The sequence below is a fragment of the Oryctolagus cuniculus genome, chromosome 6 (genome assembly GCF_051225735.1).
Source record: "Oryctolagus cuniculus isolate XC-2025 breed Fujian yellow rabbit chromosome 6, ASM5122573v1, whole genome shotgun sequence".
In the NCBI taxonomy this organism is placed as follows: Eukaryota; Metazoa; Chordata; class Mammalia; order Lagomorpha; family Leporidae; genus Oryctolagus; species Oryctolagus cuniculus.
Window position 1 is genome coordinate 13,070,935 of NC_142872.1, and position 21,877 is coordinate 13,092,811.

Here is a 21,877-nt window from a genome sequence, read left to right on the forward strand (position 1 = left end):
AGGTATACTAAGCTGATCTGTATATTAAGATAATCGAAAATGAATCTTGATGTGAATGGAAGGGGACAGGGAGTGGGAAAGGGGAGGGTTGTGGGTGGGAGGGACGGTATGGGGGGGAAGCCATTGTAATCCATAAGTCGTACTTTGGAAATTTATATTCATTAAATAAAAGTTAAAAAAAAAAAAAGAAATTAAAAGGTGCGTTTTCCATCAACTTTTTGTAGAAAATGAAGAAACCATAAAATACATTTTTGGTTCATTCTGTTATGAATAATTGAGTGTGGGAAAGAAAAGATTTTCAAAAAATTTTTTATTTAATAAATATAAATTTACAAAGTACAATTTTTGAATTATAGTGGCTTTTCCCCCCATAACCTCCCTCCCACCCGCAACTATCCCATCTTCCACTCCCTCTCCCATCCCATTCTTCATCAAGATTCATTTTCAATTATCTTTATATGCAGAAGATCAACTTAGTATATACTAAGTAAAGATTTCAACAGACTGCACCAACACAGACACACAAGAATATAGAGTACTGTTTGAGTAGTAGTTTTGCTGTTAATTCTCATAACACATTCAGGACAGAGATCCTACATGGGGAGCAGGTTCACAGTGACTCCCATTGTTGATTTAAGAATTGACACTCTTTTTTTTTTTTTTTTTTTTTTACAGGCAGAGTGGACAGTGAGAGAGAGAGACAGAGAGAAAGGTCTTCCTTTTGCCGTTGCTTCACCCTCCAATGGCCGCTGCGGCTGGCGCGCTGCGGCCGGCGCACCGCGCTGATCCAATGGCAGGAGCCAGGAGCCAGGTGCTTTTCCTGGTCTCCCATGGGGTGCAGGGCCCAAGCACCTGGGCCATCCTCCACTGCATTCCCTGGCCACAGCAGAGGGCTGGCCTGGAAGAGGGGCAACCGGGACAGAATCCGGCGCCCCGACCGGGACTAGAACCCGGTGTGCCGGCGCCGCTAGGTGGAGGATTAGCCTAGTGAGCCACGGCGCCGGCCAAGAATTGACACTCTTATTTATGACGTCAGTAATCACCCAAGGCTCTTGTCATGAGCTGCTGAGGCTATAGAAGCCTCTTGAGTTCACCAATCCTGATCTTATTTAGACAAGGCCATATCAAAGTGGAAGTTCCTTTCTCCCTTCAGACAAAGGTACCTCTTTCTTTGATGGCCCATTCTTTCTGCTGGGATCTCACTCACAGAGATCTTTCATTTAGGTCATTTTTTTCTTTTTCTTTCCCTTTCTCTCTCTCTCTTTTTTTTTCCCCACAGTGTCTTGGCTTTCCATGCCTGCAAAACTCTCATGGGCCTTTTAGCCAGATCTGAATGTCTTAAGGGCTGATTCTGAGGCCGGAGTGCTGTTTAGGGCATTTGCCATTCTATGAGTCTGTTGTGTATCCTGCTTCCCCCATAGGATCATTCTATCCCTTTTAATTCTATCCTTCAATATTTGCAGACACTGGTCTTATTTATGTAATATCTTTGACACTTAACCTATCTTTTTTTATTTTTATCAATTATGTGCTTAAACTGATCACTTTAACAAGTAAGATGGCATTGGTACATGCCACCTTGATGGGATTGAATTGGAATCCCTTGGCACATTTCTAGCTCTACCATTAGGGTAAGTCCGAGTGAGCATGTGCCAAACTGTATATCTCCTCCCTCTCTTATTCCCACTCTTATATTTAACAGAGATCACTTTTTAGTTAGTTTTAAATGCCTAAGAATAATTGTGTGTTAATTAAAGAGTTCAACTGGCAGGTGCCGCGGCTCACTAGGCTAATCCTCTGCCTGCCTTGCCAGCACACAGGGTTTTTCCCGGTTGCTCCTCTTCCAGTCCAGCTCTCTGCTGTGGCCCGGGAAGGCAGTGGAGGATGGCCCAAGTGCTTGGGTCCTGCACCTGCATGCGAGACCAGGAGGAGGCACCTGGCTCCTGGCTTCGGATCGGCACAGTGCACCAGCTGTAGTGGCCATTTGGGGGGCGAACCAACAGGAGGAAGACCTTTCTCTATGTCTCTCTCTCTCACTAACTCCGCCTGTCCAAAAAAAAAAAAAAAAAAAAAAAAAAAGAGTTCAACCAGTGGTATTAAGTGGAACAAAAAAATATTAAAAGGAATAAAATAGTAAGTTGTTCCTCAACAGCCAAGACAAGGGCTAACCAAGTCACTGTTTCTCATGGTGTCCATTTCACTTCAACAGGTTTCCTTTTAGGTGCTTAGTTACATTGTCACCGATCAGGGAGAACATATGATATTTGTCCCTCTGGGACTGGCTTATTTCACTCAGCATGATATTTTCCAAATTCCTCCATTTTGTTGCAAGTGACCAGATTTCATTTTTTTTATTGCTATATAGTATTCTATAGAGTACATATCCCATAATTGCTTTATCTAGTCATCTCTTGATGGGCATTTAGGTTGATTCCATGTCTTAGCTATTGTGAATTGAGCTGCAATAAACAATGAGGTGCAGACAGCTCTTTTTTTGCAGTTTAATTCCCTTTGGGTAAATTCCAAGGAGTGGGATGGCTGGGTCATGTGGTAGGGCTATATTCAGGTTTCTGAGGAATCTCCAAACTGTCTTCCATAGTGGCTTTACTAGTTTTCATTCCTACCAACAGTGGATTAGTGTCCCTTTTTCACCACATCCTCACCAGCATCTCTTCTTAGTTGATTTCTATATGTGAGCCATTCTAACTGGGGTAAGGTGAAACCTCATTATAGTTTTGATTTGCATTTCCCTGATGGCTAGAGATCCTGAGCATTTTGTCATGTGTCTATCGGCCATTTGGATTTTCTCTTTTGAAAAATGTCTGTTAAGGTCCTTGGCCCATCTTTTTATTGGGTTGTTTTGTTGCTGTGGAATTTCTTGATCATTTTATAGATTCTAGTTGTTAATCCTTTATCAGTTGTATAGTTTGCAAATAATTTCTCCCATTATGTTGGTTGCCTCTTCACTTTCCTGTCTTTTGCTGTAAAGAAACTTGTCAATTTGAGGTAATCTCAATTGTTCATTTTAGCTTTGACTACCTGGGGTCTTCTCCAGGAATTCTTTGCCTGTTCCACAGTCTTGAAGGGTTCCCTTATGCTCTCAATTAATTTGATGGTGTCGTGGCATAGATTTAGATCTTTAATCCATGTTGAGTGGATTTTTGTATAAGGTGTAAGATAGGGGTCTTATTTCATACTCCAACATGTGGACATCCAGTTTTCCCAGCACCATTTGTTGAAGAGGCTGTCCCTGTTCCAGGGGTTAGTTTTAGCTCCTTTGTTGAATATGAGTTGGTTATAGATTTTTGATTTCCGTTGTTTCTGTTCTGTTCCATTGGTCTACCCATCTGTTTTTGTATCAGTACCTGGCTGTTTTGATTATAACTGCCCTGTAGTATGTCTTGAAGTCTGGAATTGTGATGCCTTCAGCTTTGTTTTTATTGTAAAGGATTGCTTTAGCTATTCGCAGTCTCCTGTTTCTCCATATGAATTTCAGCATCATTTTTTCTAGGTCTGTGAAGAATGTCTTTGGCATTTTGAGCGGTATCACATTGAACCTGTAAATTGCTTTCAGGAGAATGGACATTTTGATAATATTGATTCTTCCAATCCATGAACATGGCAGATTTTTCCATTTTTTTGTGTCTTCTTCTTTTTCGGGAAAGAAAAGAGTTTAACAAGGGACACCTACAAGCTTTCCAGCTGTCGGACAAATGGGAAGGGCCTGTATTTCCTTCTGAAATAGAACATGGTTTGAGTCAAGTTTCTTGTGAAACTAGAATTCCTTGGCCCTCTGAATCCTATGTTTCTGCATTCCAGGATTCAACCCACTGCAGATGGAAAACTGTTGTCTGTACTGAGCATGTGTAGCACTTTGTCCCTGTCACCATGCCCTAAACAACACCGTGTAGCACGTTTCCATATCGTGTACATCCTATCAGGTGCTATGAGTCATGCAGAGACAGTTAAAGTATACAGGAAGATGTGCACAGGTTATAGGCAAATACAAATTCCTGGAAGGGGTTTAAACATTTATGGAGCATCCTGAAGCCAATACCCCAGGAATACCAAGAGATAACTGTCCTGGCTTTAGGAAATCAGTATTCTCCTAATTGTACATAAACTATATTGTACTCATTTAAGCTAAAAAGGGATAAAAGTATATTCAGATGTTTTGCCTTAAGCAGTTGAGTGAAAACAAGAAATTAGTGGTTTTGAGTACCGCTGATGTCACAGGACACAAATCTGCAACTTGTCAGTTTCAAGTCTACATCAGCTTTAACTGCAAGCACCCCTTAAGGGTGAATTATTTTTGTGAGTTAATTTTTTCAAAGCTTCTCCCTAAACCACTTGGCCACAGTGGGAAGCCTGTTTGGCTAACTTCCAGGCTAATCTGTTGCATATTTCAATGAGAATTACAATGATAACATTTTCTCTTATGTAAATAATTTGTACCTAGGGTTGACTGTGTCCCCTAAATCAAAGTGTTTTCACTATAGACTCCTTGGAAACCCTAACCAAAGCAGTGTGACCTTGTAGCACCTGCTCTGTGTCCTTGGAAGTAGCTGCAGATAGTGACCAAAGTGAGGATAAATTCATGCATGACGGGGCCGGTGCCATGGCTCACTTGGTTAATCCGCCTGCAGCTCCGGCATCCCATATGGGCGCTGGTTCTAGTCCCGGTTGCTCCTCTTCCAGTCCAGCTCTCTGCAGTAGGGGATGTGCTTGGGCCCTGCACCCGCATCGGAGACCAGGAAGAAGCACCTGGCTCCTGGCTTCAGATCGGTGCAGTGCCAGCCGTTGCAGCCATTTGGGGAGTGAACCAATGGAAGGAAGACCTTTCTCTCTGTCTGTCTCTCTCACTGTCTATAACTCTACCTGTTAAATAATAAAAAAAATTTCATGTATGACAGCATCTACTTCACTGTATCTGTCATGTGATCCTATCACACATTTTGTTAATACAAATGGCAATTAAGCAAAACCACCAACCATCTACATGGCTTGAATATAGTAACCTAAAATGAAATCAGATAATTTATTTGTATGTAAGAACAAAGGACCATGATAGATACTTGAAATCATTTATTCAAGGCATTTTTATATAGTCTTGCAATCATAATATAGGCATATAATAAAAGAATATGAGAATGCAAGGATGAATATAAAGCCAGTGTCTGGGCATTTAAAATAAAAGCTCTTCAAAGTTACAAATGTTCTACAAATAGGATTCCTGAAAAATTTGGGAGAAACAAAAACTTTCATTAAAAACATTATAATAACAAATGACATGTCAATTAAGCAAGCAATTATATATTAATTAAATGTTTATATTCCCATGAGCTAAGACTTAATGCATTTTACATTCAAGTTGAAATAATTCAGCACCATTTTAGATTGAAGGATAAATGAAATACTTTGTGTACAAAAGTGGCCCAGGACATGGAATAGCTGGTATGAAACTTAAATCTGATTGAATATACTGATTGTGAATATGAGTTCAAGTCATGAAATAGAAAAGGGGTATCCTTTAGTTACCAGTTATACTATCAATATGAAAACAAATTATTTGTAAAACATAGTATCTCCCAACCAGATCAGAAATTTGATATTTTAGTGTAATCTGCCAAAGATTAGCGCTGAGTAATAGGGAAATTTTAACAAACTGCATTTCTTCTAGACTCTGAAATTTGGGAATGTTTCTAAGTGTAATTATCCTATAAGATTTCTAAGAGCAAAAAAAAAAAAAGCTTTGTTATTACAAATAATGCCTACTGAAGAGATTGTAAATAAAATTATTATATAAAAATATAAAGATTTTTCTGGAAATAGGCAAGTTGTGTATTCACTATGTCACCATATTGTTGGGAGGCTGAATCCTAGCCTTCGGAGGTCAAGATCTCGTTAGGTTTGGGTAACAAGCTATATGGGAGACTCAGACTTGTTTTCCTATTTGTCTGTGTCTCCACAGTCTTTGAGTACAAAAGCCAGTCTCTTCTCACTTTTAGGATTTCATATATCAGTTTTACTTTTTGTGTTCAGCAGTTTTATTTAGAATTTGTTTAGGCTGAAGTGGGCTCTGTATTAATCAGCCCCATTGTGTGTTATCCGCATTTGGCAGTTATTCGGAGGGAAGACTCCTTGAGGCCCCAAAATGTTACATGTGAAGTCGGCATGTCCAATTATCTGGGAACATTTGGGCTAATGGCAGGAGGAGGAATGTTCACTTAGGTTATTCTTGCTTATTCGCAAGAAACTTTAATTTCCTAATTGGAAAAACTCCTTTTTCAAGATCAACGAAACAGTACACATTGTATTTAAAGGGCAGATACTTTGGGACCTTCGAACACATTTTTAATTATTACAAATACATAGATGCATATGATGATCAATGTTTATTTTTAAATGAAGAATGGTTATGAAAAATAACTAAAATGTTAAAGACATGTGCTTTTGTAAAACTCCTATGAATTTTATGGGTAATAATGACATTTAAAGAAAACTGACAGAAGTTAGCACGTCTTTTCTACGTCTCAATGCCTAGCATGTGTGTGTCTGGCATATATTAGACCCTCAAATGATGATGGATGGACAGATAAGAGGTACAAAGAATGGTGATAAATGTGTCTTCTGCTATGGATCCAAAGGCTGTGATGTTGGCTAGATTTCAATACAGGGTAAGAATCTTAATGAAAAGATGGATGTGATATCTGCAGACACCAGTCTGGCTCAGTATTAATACTGACAGTAGTTTTTGGTTGCTTTTTTTTTTTTTAAGCAAATAACATAAAATACCTCTATTAGAAAAGATTATCATTTGAAAGGAGCACTCTACAATCTTAAAACTAAGAAGCAATGTAAGCCGAAGAGGTCCATCAAAGAAGCCATCCCACAGCTCAGAGACTAGCTGTCTGTATTCTCTGCTGGAAGCACGTGCCCCGGCCAGGAGGACCAGGTGTCCCGCTGACTGCCCCCATGACCGTCCATCTCTGGCTGTTCTCACCACGGACGCACCCAGTGAGGGTACATCACTGCTCATCACTGGTGTCGACTCGACCACTCTTGCGACAAATAAGACGGGATACCAAGTCTCTCTGAGAATTCTGCCTACCCTGTTCTGGCACTGGAAATACCTTGAGACTTTAAGACCTGTTAACGTAGGAAAAACGTTTGCTTCAGCACCATTCACTTAAAAGTCTGATTAGAATTCTTTACACATCTTTTGAATTTAGGCAAAAGAGAAAAATCTCCAGATTCTGTCGTGGCTTCACAGTTTAAAACAAAATCACAACTGTCTCATTATGCAGCACAGTCCTTGGTGTTACAGAAAGTATTTTTCCCCCTTGCTGATCATCCCTAGTAGGTAATGCCACGTGCTTTGTTAATTCAGACTATCTTCCAGACACACACAAACAGGTGTGACTGGTTCCTGGACAACGTGGTTTGACGTCTTAAGAGCACAGCACACACACTGTCATTGAGTCTGAATAATTTAATAATTTTTAGCAGTTCTCTTTTTAAAAGCTGAACATTAAAAAAAAAAACTTGAAAATCCCCAGATGTTTTCCATTATTATTATTTTTTAAGCATTTGAGAGACAGCTGTGGTGTGGGGGGCTCGTCTGTATGGTTTTTCTGTGAGCAAGGAGATTCGTTCGGTGAAGACTTTGATATGCTGAGAGGCACTGTATCTCTCGATTCATCACATCTGTCATCACAATGACTTCCCAGTTACACAGCTCTCCGTGTGCCATCGGCCCCAGGAGGGTGACTGTAAGGATGCCACCCCAAGGACCTCTGCCCATGGGAAACAGTGAGGGCAGCATCACTTAACGCCTGACGGGAGCCAGGTGGCCCGTTACTCGGTTCACTCCCCGTCAGGATGAGGTCGTGCACTCGACAGAAAGAACACTATCTACGGATTTTAAAATGTAAACGTAACTTTGATAGAGGGCTATAACTATCTGAATACATATATTGCCATTTCTCTGCTATATAGAACATTTCTTGACACCGATGGGAATGTGTTCCTTCCTTCCTCAGCACCAAATGCGTCGACGTACGCGGTAGGAGCATCATTTCTCAATTAACCTAGGCTAGGACATACATCAGCCGGTCAACAGGCTGATCCACTGAAGTCCCAGCACTTTAGAACATTTTTCAGTTCAAAGTAATTTTGGCTCATCCGTGACTATTTATAATTACAAAAGAAGCGTAAGAAATTTGGGGTTCTTTCAGAAAGCCAAGTATGCAACTACAGAATTGAAACGTTGTGTTATTTCATGACGTACTGTGAATAATATTAGAAGCTTCCCAAATAATGTTGATGTAAATGTTCAAAATCCAGTTATGTGCTTTGTTGTCAAGCGGTCCCAACAAAAATTCCCTTGTTGATCTCCGTCCTTTTTCAAAATACATCATCCTACTGAAGCTTATCTACGTTTTCCCCACTTCAGAACACCAGGCACTGATTTATCCGTTGGGAGTTGGGGCTGGCTTTCTAGTACCTGGATTAGGGAAACGAAATTAGACAGATGGTTAACTGGATATGACCAATGTGTACCCTAGCCACACTTAAAGTCACCCCTCTTACAACTTCACCTGGCCATCTGCCTCCCCCTAAGAACGGTCACCTGGTGAGATCATCTGCGGATGCATGATTTTTATAATGATTTGAAGAAAGTCGCTATGTTAGCAGAACACAACTCTGATGCCCACGCTCTTGATGTTTTCACAGAAACGACCTCTGAAACAATCGAGAGGAAAGCAGGGCTTCTGGGACCAGCAGCCCGGACCTGCTGAGCTCATTTCCTGGAGCAAGGGTGCCATGTCCCAGGGCGCCCAGCCAAGCTGCCCGCGCTGCTTTGCAGCGGTCCTTGTTCAGCATGGCTTTGGGTGAACAATGATGCCCGAGTAGGCAGAACCTGGAGCTGAGCCAGTCTGTCAAATGCTGTTGGATTTAAACTGTGGCCCGACTACAGATGGGAGAATGCACTTAAGTCCACAGCATAAACCATCTCCTCCCCAACAGTAAATTCTGGGAGGGGAGCGAATCTCATCGTAGCATCTGAGAACCGGAAGGCATCTCTGTTCTCCTAGTCTACATGGGGACTAGCTGGCCTGGGGAAACAAGGAGAAACGGTACAGGAATACACCTACTGCCTGTGTGGTTTTAACCACACCCACAGAAAGCCATCAGATACCTGACCAGCACGGAAAACAACCAGTGAACTGAGAGTGACAGTTGCGAAAATGAGTATTATTAGTGCCGGGATCAGACATGTCGCTGCCTCCACACTGGCTGATGCAGGCGGAGCTCGCACTGGCCTGTGCGTGGTCAGGTGGACAGCATGGCCTCAGGTCACACCATCACTCGCTGCCTCCAGGACAGAGTTCACACCTGTTGGCCCTCTCTGATTCGGTCCCAGCTTATTTCTTCATTGTGTTTTGCCCAACTCTACAAAACTTAGGCTGAACTGAACTTCTCCAAACACCCGGCTGCCAGCTCCTGCTGCTGGGAGCCTGCCCCTCCCGGCATGCCTTGCTTTATCCTCCCCCACCCCCCACCCACCCCCAGCGCAGTCCTCGGCCTTCAAGGCCCAGTTCAGACTCCATCCTTAAGTCACTCCTGAATCTCAGCCTGGAGAAACCTCTCCTCCACCTGAGCTCTATCCCCAGTGAGGAAGGCCCCCAGGGAAGTCAAAATAAGAGACAAGTGTTGGTGTCTCCCTCTGTCGTCAAGGGTTCTGTGCGATTCCTTTGACTTTGCATTCCCAGAAGCCTGATTTTATTATCTTGTGAATCTAAGTGTGGGTGATGTCACTTCCTCCTGTTTTCATATAATTAATGTTCTTGTTAACACTCTGCCTCAACCACTCTTGCAGCTTAAGTGCGGTTGAAAATATCAACTCCGTGTGTGTGGTCATAGAAGGAATCCCCCTTGTAGAATCATCATAATGCTGGATAACAACATAACTTATTTTTTCAAAGTACTGGCAATATCCAATTCACTGGATTCTACTGATGACAAGAAGGCACTGTGGGGACTGGGGCAGTAGGCCAAGTCTCCACCTGCTGTGCCAGCATCCCATATGGGCTCCAGTTCAAGTCCCAGCTGCTCCACTTCTGATCCAGCTCCCTGCTAATGTACCTGGGAGAGCAGCAGAAGATGGCCCAAGTGCGTGGGCCCATGCTCCCATGTGGGAAACCTAGAAGAAGATCCTGGCTCCTGGCTTTGAACTGGCCCAACTCTGGCCCTTGTAACCGTTTGGGGAGTGAACCAGAGGATGGAAGACCTTTCTCTCTGTCTCTCCCTCTGTAACTCTGCCTCTCAAGTAAATAAATAAAATCTTTTTAAAAATGATTTATTCATTTGAAAGGCAGAATGACATACAGTCACCTCTCTGGACCTGTTCCCTGTGGGAGGTTGGCATCACAGCTGGAAGTCACTTAGCCCAGTACAGCAGAGGTGCATCTGGTCTCATTGTACTTTAGTGTGTTATACTTGTGAGTGTGTGTGCGCACGCGTGTGTGTGTGTATCTTTTACATTCCAAACTGCTGGAGACAGAGGGTAGCTTCCCTAATAACTAAGTGCAGAGTGAGCTCTCCAAGGAGCCACACTGGTACCTGGCCAGGTCTCAGCCCTCAGGGAGTGGAGCAGGAAACCAACATGACACAAAGGAGATGTGAGAGGTACTGGAATTACTGTAGTGAGGCTCCGAGCCAGCAGCACAGGAGTCACAGTTATCTCTGCATCACTCTCAGTAGTTCTAATACTGAAGAGGCCGGTGCTGTGGCATTGTAGGTTACACCTCCACCTGTGGCACCGGCATCCCATATGGACACAGGTTACTGTTCTGGCTGTTCCTCTTCCGATCCAGCTCTCTGCTTATGGCCTGGGAAAGCAGTGGAAGATGGCCCAAGTGCGTGGGCCCCTGCACCAGGTGGGAGACCCAGAAGAAGTTCCTGGCTCCTGGCTTCGGATCGACCCAGCTCCAACCCTTGCGGCCATTTGGGAAGTGAACCCGAGGATGGAAAAACTTTCCCTCTGCCTCTCCCCCGCTCCTCTGTAGCTCTAGCTCTCAAATAAATAAAATCTTTAAAAAAAAAACTCAAAAAACAAGTAGCACAAAACTGAGAGCAGGAGTGAGCAGACAGATGGAGACTGAGTGAGTCCATGAAGGAACTGTGAGAATTACCCAGAAACAACAAATCCATTTATCTTACCTAAAACTGCACCGATGTGCTGGGGATTGCTAGTGTGCCATGGCCAGCTCCACATAACGTGGTCCATAAAGAAGCCAGGCATTCTGTGCCATGTGCATTTCCACAGAGCACATCTCACTGCATTTTCTCGGGACCAGCCCCGGGCTGGCAGAGGCTTCCCCATGGGCAGTGCTGCGGTCACACTTGGGAAGCCCAGGCTCTGCACTTTGGTTGGGTTAGGAAAGGTGCCCCTCTGAGAGCATGGGACCCTGGGCCCCAGGGCACGGGCTGGTGTAGTGCCCAGCTGGAGAGCAAACCCTGCACGAGGCAGTTCAGGCGCACCTGGCAAAGTCCACACACTGCAGGTTCATGTGCGGCAAATCACTGTCGGGGGTTTGGGATGAAAGAGAAATCTTTGGTGACTGTGCGTGCTGAGGCTAGCTCTGCCCCTCCGTCCTGCTGAGCCAGGGGCACTGGTGCCTCTCAGTGTCCAAGCAGAGCTGTGGAGTTGTCTGTCTCACTCTATCCATTCTCCCTACTGGGAAGGTGTAACTCGGGCAGGAACCACGGAGCACCAGGAGACGGGGTGGGACAGAGGGGCAAGCTGGGGAACCTGTCTAGGTTTCATGGCTTTCATTAAAGCATCTTCATGCTAAAATGTCCATGCCGAGCAAACAAGACTTACGGTGAAATTGTGCAGCCCGAGGCATACGCGTGGTGGCCCGTGTAGCGGATGTCGCAGCGCACGACGTTGTTGGTGTAGTCCGACTCGGGCACCAGGTAGCTGGGGTTGACGCTAACCTGCACAACAGAAGCAGCAGTGGCATTAAAGACCTGCCAGTCTCCGTCTATTCCCACAGGGCTATCATGGGGGAATTATTAACAAGCGACCCCACTGAATCCAACAGGGAGGGGAGTGTGAGTGTGAGGTTAAACTCGGGAGAAGGAGTTTAACACAGAAGACAGAAGGAGACTTCTGTAGGTTCTCCCTTGAAGTTCTGGGAAACAGGAAATGTTTCTCACAATTCTGGAGTGTTTGCAAATAGTTCTAGGGGAGGCATAAATACTTCCAAGTCTGTGATATTTAACACGCGAAGCTGCGTCTGTCGGTTTGCCATGGAAACCTGCAGCCTGTTGGTAAAGGTCCTACCTTCAGAATGTAGTTGCCGGGCTGGACGTCTGTGATATCGATCCACTGGCAGTCAATGTCTGCAGCGTAGGTGTCGTAGCAGCCGGGACTTAGCCCCTGAACAAGCAGGATAAGAACGTTCAATGACGTCATGTGGTCCAACAACAGTGGAGGATGTGTTCACGTCCGCAAATCGCGTTTTAATTTAGTCCTACATACAAGGGTTTCACCTAAAACGATACTTACTTTTCATCTGCCTCACCTCCAGCTAAAAGAGATGCAAGACTCACTCATGTAAGCAGTGGCACCCCTGATTCCCAGAGGCGCCGGAAGTCACCAGGGATAAACACATCCTTCCGGGAACAAGGGGGCCTCTACGAACCTTCTGGAACATTGCCAGTTCAGGAATAAAAGCCACTTAGTAACTTGGCACCAGGTCCCCCTGCCAGAGAATCGTCCCCCCGCCCCTCTTGAAAACTTGGTTGCTGTTACTCTAACACCAGTGATCTCGTGCACGACTCTTACCCATTTCTGCCCCACATTCCAATCATGCTAGGGACCTATCTAACCAGAGCTCCCGATGCCAAGTGCACATTGCATCACTGCATAGCTAACAGTGACTAAGCCGGGAAGAATTCTGTACATGCTAAATATACAAATCCAATTCATAATAGTACAGGAGGCCTTGGCTCTGTTTTGTAGATAAGCAAACTGACGCACACTAGGGTCAAATAACTCACCAAAGGATACACAGCTAACAAGTAGGTGAGCTGGCTTCAGGTGTAGGCAGTTAGGGTCCACCCCCTGTACTCTTGGTGTACTACACGGGCTGCACCTCTCTGCACTGTCAATCACACCATCACTGAGCAAACTTGTCACACTGAAGGGACACTGTGGTGCCGAAGCCCAGCTTGGTCAGCAGAGATAGCAAATGCATCTTTGCCCACTGTGCCAATGTGGGCCTGGCTATATCCTGATGGGAGATGAGTTGGGAAAGCCCTGTGCCGACCCCGACAGGTCAGTGCCATGGCCGTGAGAAACACATCCCACTGTCAGTGCCGCCATTACCAGCCTGCTGAGCAGTCGGTACATAGTGAAGAATTTAGCGTCTGATTCCAGCACACGGTGCTGAGTCTGGTATTCTGTACGCTTAAACTATTTCTACTGCTACTCCCACTGTTCACTCATGGCATTGTAAAAGACTGATGAGCTGGCATAAGGCTTTTAGGCAGGTGTAAATAATGCTATCTTCAAATTAGAGAGCTTGAAAGAATGTTGAAACCAGCCCTCTAGGAGTCCCTGGCAGGCAGAATTAACTCTAAGCTTTGATTACCGGAACCAGCAAACCAGAAAGCGAGAGATCCGGGGCCAATAAGCAAACGGGAATTTCATGTGGCCAAGTCAAAAATATGAAGCTAGATTACATGCAGAACCTTAACCACGGCTCTCTAAATCAGCTATGAAGTTGTAGCTAAACACAGCTTTTTATTATATTAACAGGGCTGATGTGACTGTGTTTAGTTTTGTATACACTTAGTAGTTTACGTTGTTGGCCAAGAACACAGGAGTTAGATAAAAGTTTAAAGAAATGAGACCTCGCTTTACACTTAAAGACAAATTTAAGCAGCATTATAGTAAAACTAATCTAAGCTGACAGTGTTTTTCTTTGAGTCCATGTTCAAGAGACAGGGTCCGGTGGGGGTGGGTGAAGCACAAGTCACTTAACAATGCAAAACCTGGAGAACAGAGGTCCAACAGGGTTTACATGGAGGCTCACTGATGAGAAAGGTACCATAGAAAATGAAGGAGCAGGACAACTATACCTAAGTCCCAGAGGCCGCTCTCTGCAAAGAGAGAGCTGTCCACAGTGCCTGCTTTTCTCAGTGGGGAAAATAAACTCCAGGTCCCTACGTGGTCGGGGACCCCCAGAGACCACTGAAGGAAAAAGAAATTACACACAAATGCATGTGACGTGGTCAGGGACATCTCCTGTTGCCTACAGAACAAGTACAGCTCCAGAGCTGGAGAGTGTCACGCCTCCCCATTACTGTGCTGCTCCCAGCTTAGGGAAAGAAGTGATGGCAATATTTAGGTCACCCAGAAGCCTCTTGCCACAGGCCTGGAAATGGCTTCCCAAGATGACAGCTGCAGATCCCTCTGCACCCTGGCTCATATACATTCACTGCCTCTAGCCAAGACTTGGGCTGCAGTAAAATTATAACGTCCTTCAACAAATTAGGGTTGCATATGGAAATATTGACACGGCTCTTAACGGACACACATTTTCCAATTATAAGACACAGAAACTGCTTAGTTCAGCGGTATTTTAAAATAGCCATCCAAAGAACATCTGCCATCAATTATACTGTAGTTTAAATATATGTGTGCAGGAAGAAACTGTATCCTTCTTATTTGCATTATTGAAAGAGACAATTCTTTGAAGCACCTTTTCGGAACCCTACAAATTTCCTCTTGTTAACCTCAAAGCACTACCGCATGTTTAACGTAATAGACGGAGTGAGGAAGGTTTTGCAGGTGCACAAACACGGGTGTGCCTGCTACAGTGACTTCCCAAGCTATTTCAGTATGGATTGAGTGCAGATGTTGTAAACCTCGCCCATTTTTAGGGCAAGCATCCGCTGTGCATCGCGGAACGTAACAAAAGTCCACACTGATCTCCTGTGATTAACAAGAGCTCCATGTACAGCTGGAGACAATTCAGAAGTAAGCGGGGTCCCCATCCCACGGCTTCCCTTTTGCCAATTACTGTCCAGCTTGCAGTGTGGAAGATGAAACAATGGATAAAAGAGAGGTGACAGAATGCAGGCACTGGCCTCCCTCTCTGAGGCCCACCTACCTGTGTGTGGGCAGTACATGCAAATCGCCGGTGGTAGCCATAGTCACAGGAGGTGTCCTCCAGACAGAAGCTGGCTTTGTGACCTTCAGCCACCCTCCTCTGGGTGTTGGCATCCAGCAGGTCATAGTGGCTGAACTCATCCATGCTGTGGTAATGCCTAATGTCCCACACAGCAAAGAGACGGGGTCAGTGACACACAGAGATGGAACAGTGAGCAAAGGATTGGACTTCGCTGCTGCCTCCCAAGTTTCTTATTAAAACTGAGATGAAGTTTGTTTTCCTAGAGTGTTGCACTGGACTTTTCTCGTAAGGGCAAATATCTTTCAGAATTGTGAGCTTTCTTAACTACTCAGGGAAAAGACTTGTTAGCATGAGTATCTTGCTTTTCCATTACTCCCTGTTTAATCTTTGAATGCTAACAGGACAGACAATAAATTATCTGGGCTTCAGAGAAGCTTGGCGCGTGTCCTGTACTAGGTCTGCCTTGGCTGCACCACTGATGTTCCACTCCACCGAAGAAGCACATGACCGTCGCTGAGATTTTATAAAACACAGCCCTTGGATATTTAAAGTCCTTACTGAAATGCAAAGGAGAAACAATGGCACGTTTTCTGCACCACTGCTATTACAATCGCACGAGCACATATTCAGAAATAAAATATCCTTATGTGATCGCAAGTTAGGTGGCTCTGGGCTACTTTGCTCATTTCATCAAGTAGAAGGTGCTGAGTGGTTCATCTCACACCTGGCACGAAAACGATGAGGGATGGCTTGACTTTCAGAGAGGAAGCTGAAGGCCACACATCAGGATTTCCAGGGCCAATGACTGCATGACCGCATGTGAAAAGCTTTAAACTGAGGACGGAACAGGAACCACCCTGGGTTGGACACAGACTTTCTACAAAAGAGAAGAAGGCTCCTTCTTGGATCAGAGTACATCACCAACATCTTTGAAAACGGTCTCTGCATCTTTTTGATTGCAAAATGTGCTGTTATTAAATGCCATCCAAGAGGCAGACATTGTGGTGCAGCAGGTTAAGCCATCACCTGCAGTGCCGGCATCCCACACAAGCACCAGTTCAAGTCCCAGCTGCTCCACTTCCGCTCCAGCTCCCTGCTAATGCACCTGGGAAAGCAGTGGAAGATGGCACAAATGCCTGGGTTCCTGCACCCACATGGGAGTCCCAGATGCAGTTCCAGGCTCCTGGCTTTGGCCTGGCCCAGTCCTAGCTGTTAAAGCCATTTGGTGTATGACCTAGCAGATGGAAGATATCTCTCTTCCTGTTCGTTCATTCTCTCTCTCTTTCTTCTCCCTAACTCTGCCTGTCAATTATATAAATAAATATTTTAAAAATCTTTTATATGTTTATTTATTTGACAGGCAGAGTTTTACACAGAGAAGGGGAGAGATGAAGAGAGAGAGGTTTTCCAATCCACTGGTACGCTGATCCAAAGCCAGGAGCTTCTTCTGGGTCTTCCACATGGATGCAAAGGCCCAAGTACTCTGGCCATCCTCTGCTGCTTTCCCAGGCACCCTAGCAGGGAGCTGGATCAGAAGTGGAGCAGTGAGGATTTGAACCAGTGTCCATAAGCCCGAAGCGGCTTAACTTACAGTGTCACAGTGCTGGCCCCAAATAACTCATTTAAAAAAAAACGTTCTTTAGTGCTAACTGCAGGTGATTTTTGCTGTAGACAGTTTTAAGGAAGCACTCCTGTGTGTTCGAGAGCAAACTGTTCTGCAGGCACCTGCCATCTCCTATCCAGTGTGGAGAGGCTGGGCTTGGGCTTTCTGGTTCTACAGAAAAAAGAAAAGCTAGCTGGTGGATTAACTCCTCTGGCTGTGTCAAATTTAAAAGAGAACAAAATTCTACATTTACATGACAGCAGTGTCCTCCCTCTGGGTGAGACAGAAGACTCGTGTCTGTCCCATCAAGAATCACCTGAGAAAGGGACACGCAACCCCAGAGGACCCAGGAGGCCCGTCCACTTACTGGTGACAGCTGTGCCACTCCCAGGAGTATCTCGGTCGGCTTGGTAGGAAATCGGACGTGCCCTGGTTTTTCACTCGTTGGGGGAACCTGAGCAGCACCCTGTGGTCATAGTCTCGGACGTCTGCCCTGTACGCTGAACTGCGATTTTGAAAGCAGATATGGGGTCAGGGTCACAGCCTATGAGCTACAGACACAGAACCACAAACAAAGCCCACTGCCCGCTGTGACAGCCTCCCTGCCCCCAACAAACCTCGCCCATGGGCTCTGAGAGGCCGACTTGAGAATGAAACACAAGATAGAAATCCAGGCAGAACTTTAAAAAAGTGAAAACATAACAAAAGGAGCACTAAAAGCCTCTACGTGCGACGTGAACTGTATACGTAAAATCGGTTACCAACATGAAGAAGGGACACGGAAGCGCAAAGTCTGCCAAACGAAAACCCAAACCCAGACCTAACTAACGATTCAAACTGCAACCACACATTTCTTTTAAATTGTTAACTGAGATCTAAAACGGTGAAATAACTAAAAAAAGAAATGTTCAAGTTCGGATCACTAAATGTGGTAACTTTTAACCAGGGGACTGCACTGAAGTGACACCCTAAGGAGCTCGGTGATGTGAGTGATGCAAGACCCAGCAATGGACATGAACTTGAACTTCTTCCCTGGCTTTAGCCCCAGACCACAAAGGGCCAACGTGGAGGAAATGCACACAGGCCACGGTGTTCCCACTGCTGTCTTTCGTGTGCATCTGCTCAGCTCTCTCCACGGCTTTCTTTTCCACTGCACTTTCGCACGGCACCCACGGAAACGTGCATTGCTCCCTCTGCTGGCTTTCCAGCAACACAGGCCGAGAAGCCCCATCCAGAAAAGGCTGTTTTATTTTAGAACTGATGGGAAAACAAAGCTCTTGCTTCACGGTCTCCTTTTGGCTGCAGGAACAGCAAAACAACCAAGTTAACCGTGGCCTCAGACAAAAGAGGGAAAGTCAGCCCTTACCAATGAGGAGATGCCACAGTGGCAGATTTCGCCCCCACTCTCTCAAGCGCGCATTCCCAAGCTCTTGGTTTACCGTCCTGTTTCCTGCATTAGCACAGAGTCGTTTTACACTAGCTTATCGGAAACAGTCGGCTCCCAGGTTTAAGGATCTCGGAGAGAAAACAAAAGTAACATGGGGCTTCCAGTCTCCCAGATAAGCGTTCTCGCTGCGGTTGGAAAGGCAGGACGCAAAGAAATCAAAGCTTTAACTCTCCGTGCAGGAGGCCAGCATCTGCCCAAGAGGTCGCGTCCTGTCTGCAGGAACAGACCCCGTGGGGACCCGGCAGCAGGGGGGAACCCCGGCGTGGGGGGCAGGGCCGCCGAGACCCCAGCCCAGCCCGTACCTGGCCAGGCAGTTCTCCTCGGCGGCGCATCTCAGGTTGTACATGGACATCTTCTGCACGTACGTGGACGCCTGGATGTAGTAGGGGTCGGGCACCAGGTCCGGGAGACCTAGACGCCAGCAGGCGACAGAAACGCCGCGGTGAGGCAGGCCGGCGGACCCCCGGGGCGGCTCGGGTGCTCGCAGGTGCCTTACTCCACGCCGTGCGCCCGCGGGGGCTGCAGGGCGCGGCCGAGGGGGCGCGCGCGCGGGGCTGGGAAGCGAGGCGGAAAGGATGCCACAGGGGCCAGGCGCGAGGCGGAGGACCGCATCCGCGCGGCCCCGGGCCCGCCGCACCCAGCAGCCACGTCGAGGGCACGGCGCGGGGCCGGGGCGCACGGGCGCTTACCGTACTGGAAGTAGCCGGTGCCGTAGCCGGGCCGGTACCTGCTCCCTGGCCGGGGCCTCTCGTACGTGTCGTAGTAGTTGTAATAGGGGTTGTCGTCCGAGTACTTGTAGGGGTTGTACGGGTCGTCGCCCACCATGCGGTCCACGTGGCTGGGCGGCCGCAGGTTACTGAGCGCCGGGGGCTCGCCCTGCGCCGTCCGGTTGCCAGCGCGCGAGGCGCCGGCGTCGCGGGCCCCAGGCGACGCGTAGCCGGCTTGGAACCAGTGGCGGCCGGCGGGCCGGGGGCGGCTGGCGGCGGCCGTGCGGTTGTCTCGCAGCAGCAGCACCGGCGTGCGCTGCTGCGGGCCGGCGGCGCGCTGGGCCCCCGGGGCGGCGGCGCCCGCGTCGCGACGGCGCTGAGGCTGGTACTGGGCGCCCAGGCTCAGCAGGCTGAACACCTGCCCGTTGTTCTCCCATTGGATCCTCTGGCGCCAGGCGCCCGGGGCGGCCGGCGGCTCGCGCGGGGGCTGCTGCTGGCCCGCAGCCTGCGGGGCGCCGCACACGAGCGCGCAGAGCTGCAGCGGCCCGAGCAGGAGCACCGTCCAGGAGCAGAGCATCGCTCCCTGCACGGGGTCGTCCCCAGGACGCGGCTCGGAGAAAACGGAAAATAAAACTAAAAAAAAAAAGAAAAAAAAAATGGGGGCTCAGATCACGTGCGGGAGGGGCGCTCTTCCACAGGGAGGGGGGCGCAGCGCGGGCCCCTCGGTCCCCGACCGAGCCGCGCCGAAGGGACGCCGCGGCCCCTGGAGCAGTCGAGGCGGCCGCCCGGACGTGGCGCGCGTGGCTCTCGCCTCCACCGGTCCCTCTGGAAGGCGGCGGGGAGCGCGCAGCGTCTGCAGCGGAGGAAGGAGGGGAGATTTTAAACTTTCTGGCACGTTTGCAAAGTTACACAAGCCGTCCTGGCGCGGCCGGCCCTCGGCGATTTGTTCACGTAATGCGATTGGAAACGTGCGCGGCGGACAGCTCCCCGCCCGCCCCGCGCGCCCGCGCGCCCGCCCCCAGACACGTTGCAGGGCGCGCGCGCTCGGGGAGAGCACGGAGCGCCGCGCGCGGCCCGGGACGCCCGGCTCTATCTGGGGCGAACATGCAGGAATTTCTGAAAGGCTCAGACAGGCGACGGCAGCCAGGCGGTGGGCCGCCGCCAAAGTATGCACGGAGAAAAATGCTATGAGGTCACCGGGCCTGGCGAGGCGGGGAGAGCGCGGGCGGCCGCCGGGAACTCGCGCGCGTCCGGAGCGGGGTCCGGCCCGGCCGCCCCGCGCGCACTCGCCTGCCCTGGTGGGCGGCGCCCTCTTCCAATCCACCCCTGGATATCGAATTCTGTTTTTCGGAGTGTGGGTAACATGAGAAACGGGTGACAAATCTGTTTCCTACGGCGACTATTTTAATAACCCAAAGCGAGATTTTTTTTTTTAACAGGGAACAAAGCCTGGCAGCGCCAAGACTATGCAGAACCCCAACTCCCCGCCAAAAAATGAGGGCCGGGGGTGCGCTTGGAGCTGGCGTGAGCGCCGGCTTTTCTCCGTGGGGCCTGCCGGGAAGGCTCCGGAAGGGGAGAGCCGCAGGCTGCACCCCCCGAGCCCTGATAAGGCTTGACGTGGGATTCTGGACACTTGAGTCGCCACTGGTGCTTCCTGGGAGTGGGTGTAGGCGTCCCCCGGAGAGGGACTGGTCCTCCAGGCCCCGTGGAGGGGTTGCGTGGAGTTCTGATGGCAGCCCAGAGCAGCCAGCAGGAGTGGCAGGGGGCCTCGCTTACCCTGAGAAGTGAGGCTTGGCGCTCCAGCCGGCGTTCACACCCCCCAGGGGCCGGCCCGCGCAGTTTCAAAGAAACTGGTACAGAAGGGCACAGTGTAAAACTACCGCCCCAAACCGGCCTTGGAGAGAACCAGCCTGCTCAGCGCTCTCTTCACGGAGCTGCTGTGGACACAGGTGCACGCATATTCACCTGTCTCTGTTATGCTGGGTCTTGCATACTTGGCGACCACGTTTTGGGGCGTCCGTGGATTGGACTGCCGACTCAGCCATTTCCCTTTTCTTGTAAGAACACGTGTTTTCCTCTGGGAACCGTACCCACCCACCCCCCAGCAGTGGCCCTGAGAACCTGAACCTAGTGGCACCAGGGCCAAGAGCTGCTCCTCTGGCTACGGGAAAAGCGGCAGGTTATGGCGCACACGCTGATTTAGGCCGGTGTCCTGGGTTTTGGCGCTTTCTTCCATTGTCCCAATGCATGAGCGGAGTTAGTTTGGTTGTCTGCCACCTGAGAGCCCTGACTGAAGCTGTGAGCCGTTGTGGCTGGTTCCCTCCAAGGCTCGGCCACACGATTCTAAGTCCAGGGAGCGAGGTTTCGCTCTTTTTCGGTTAGATTTGCTTCGCCTGCGACCACACACATCCTTGATCACCAAGAGAGAGCGCGTGGAAGCTTGCCGGTGGATTAGCAAACCTGTGGCTTCTATAGTGAAGATTTAAAACAGTCCAAGAGCAGATCCCATCAACATCACGTCCCTGTGGGGAAGTCTCTGTAGGATGGCTTCAGACAGCCTCAGCTGTCATTTTGCAGACGCTGTTAGGCTTAAAATAGCTACTCAGTTTCTCCAAAGGCACCAAGCAAGACTGAGTGGAAAAGAAGAAACAGGTGTATATCATTGGATGGACAGGCCAGATTACAGGAGCGGCAGGAAGGGGCAGGGTGTAATTATCTCTCATCTGAAAAAGCCTCTGTATGCACCCAAGGACCCAAGAGGGAACCCAAAGCTGCCATTAGGTGACCACAGGTTCCTGAGGGAATACCTCGGCTGTGGGGGTCATGCTCTCCGAGTGGCAGACCAAAGCAGCCCCTAATGGGAGGGTAGAAGTCAAAACACCCTTGTTTTCTATCCTGGTGCTCTCAT

The 21,877-nt window shown here is 48.1% G+C and overlaps 1 protein-coding gene across 1 annotated transcript; it reads right to left on the reverse strand.

The window, feature by feature from the left end:
* Positions 1 to 5,070: 5,070 nt before the first annotated feature.
* LOX (lysyl oxidase) lies at positions 5,071 to 19,990 on the reverse strand. Its single transcript, XM_008254949.4, has 7 exons — positions 18,952 to 19,990; positions 18,565 to 18,673; positions 17,183 to 17,320; positions 15,192 to 15,348; positions 12,356 to 12,451; positions 11,891 to 12,006; positions 5,071 to 8,506 (listed from the first exon to the last, which is right to left on the reverse strand). Exons 1-7 carry the CDS (start codon positions 19,544 to 19,546, stop codon positions 8,500 to 8,502), a joined length of 1,218 nt encoding a protein of 405 aa, XP_008253171.1. The 5' UTR covers positions 19,547 to 19,990; the 3' UTR covers positions 5,071 to 8,499.
* Between the last annotated feature and the right edge of the window lie 1,887 nt (positions 19,991 to 21,877).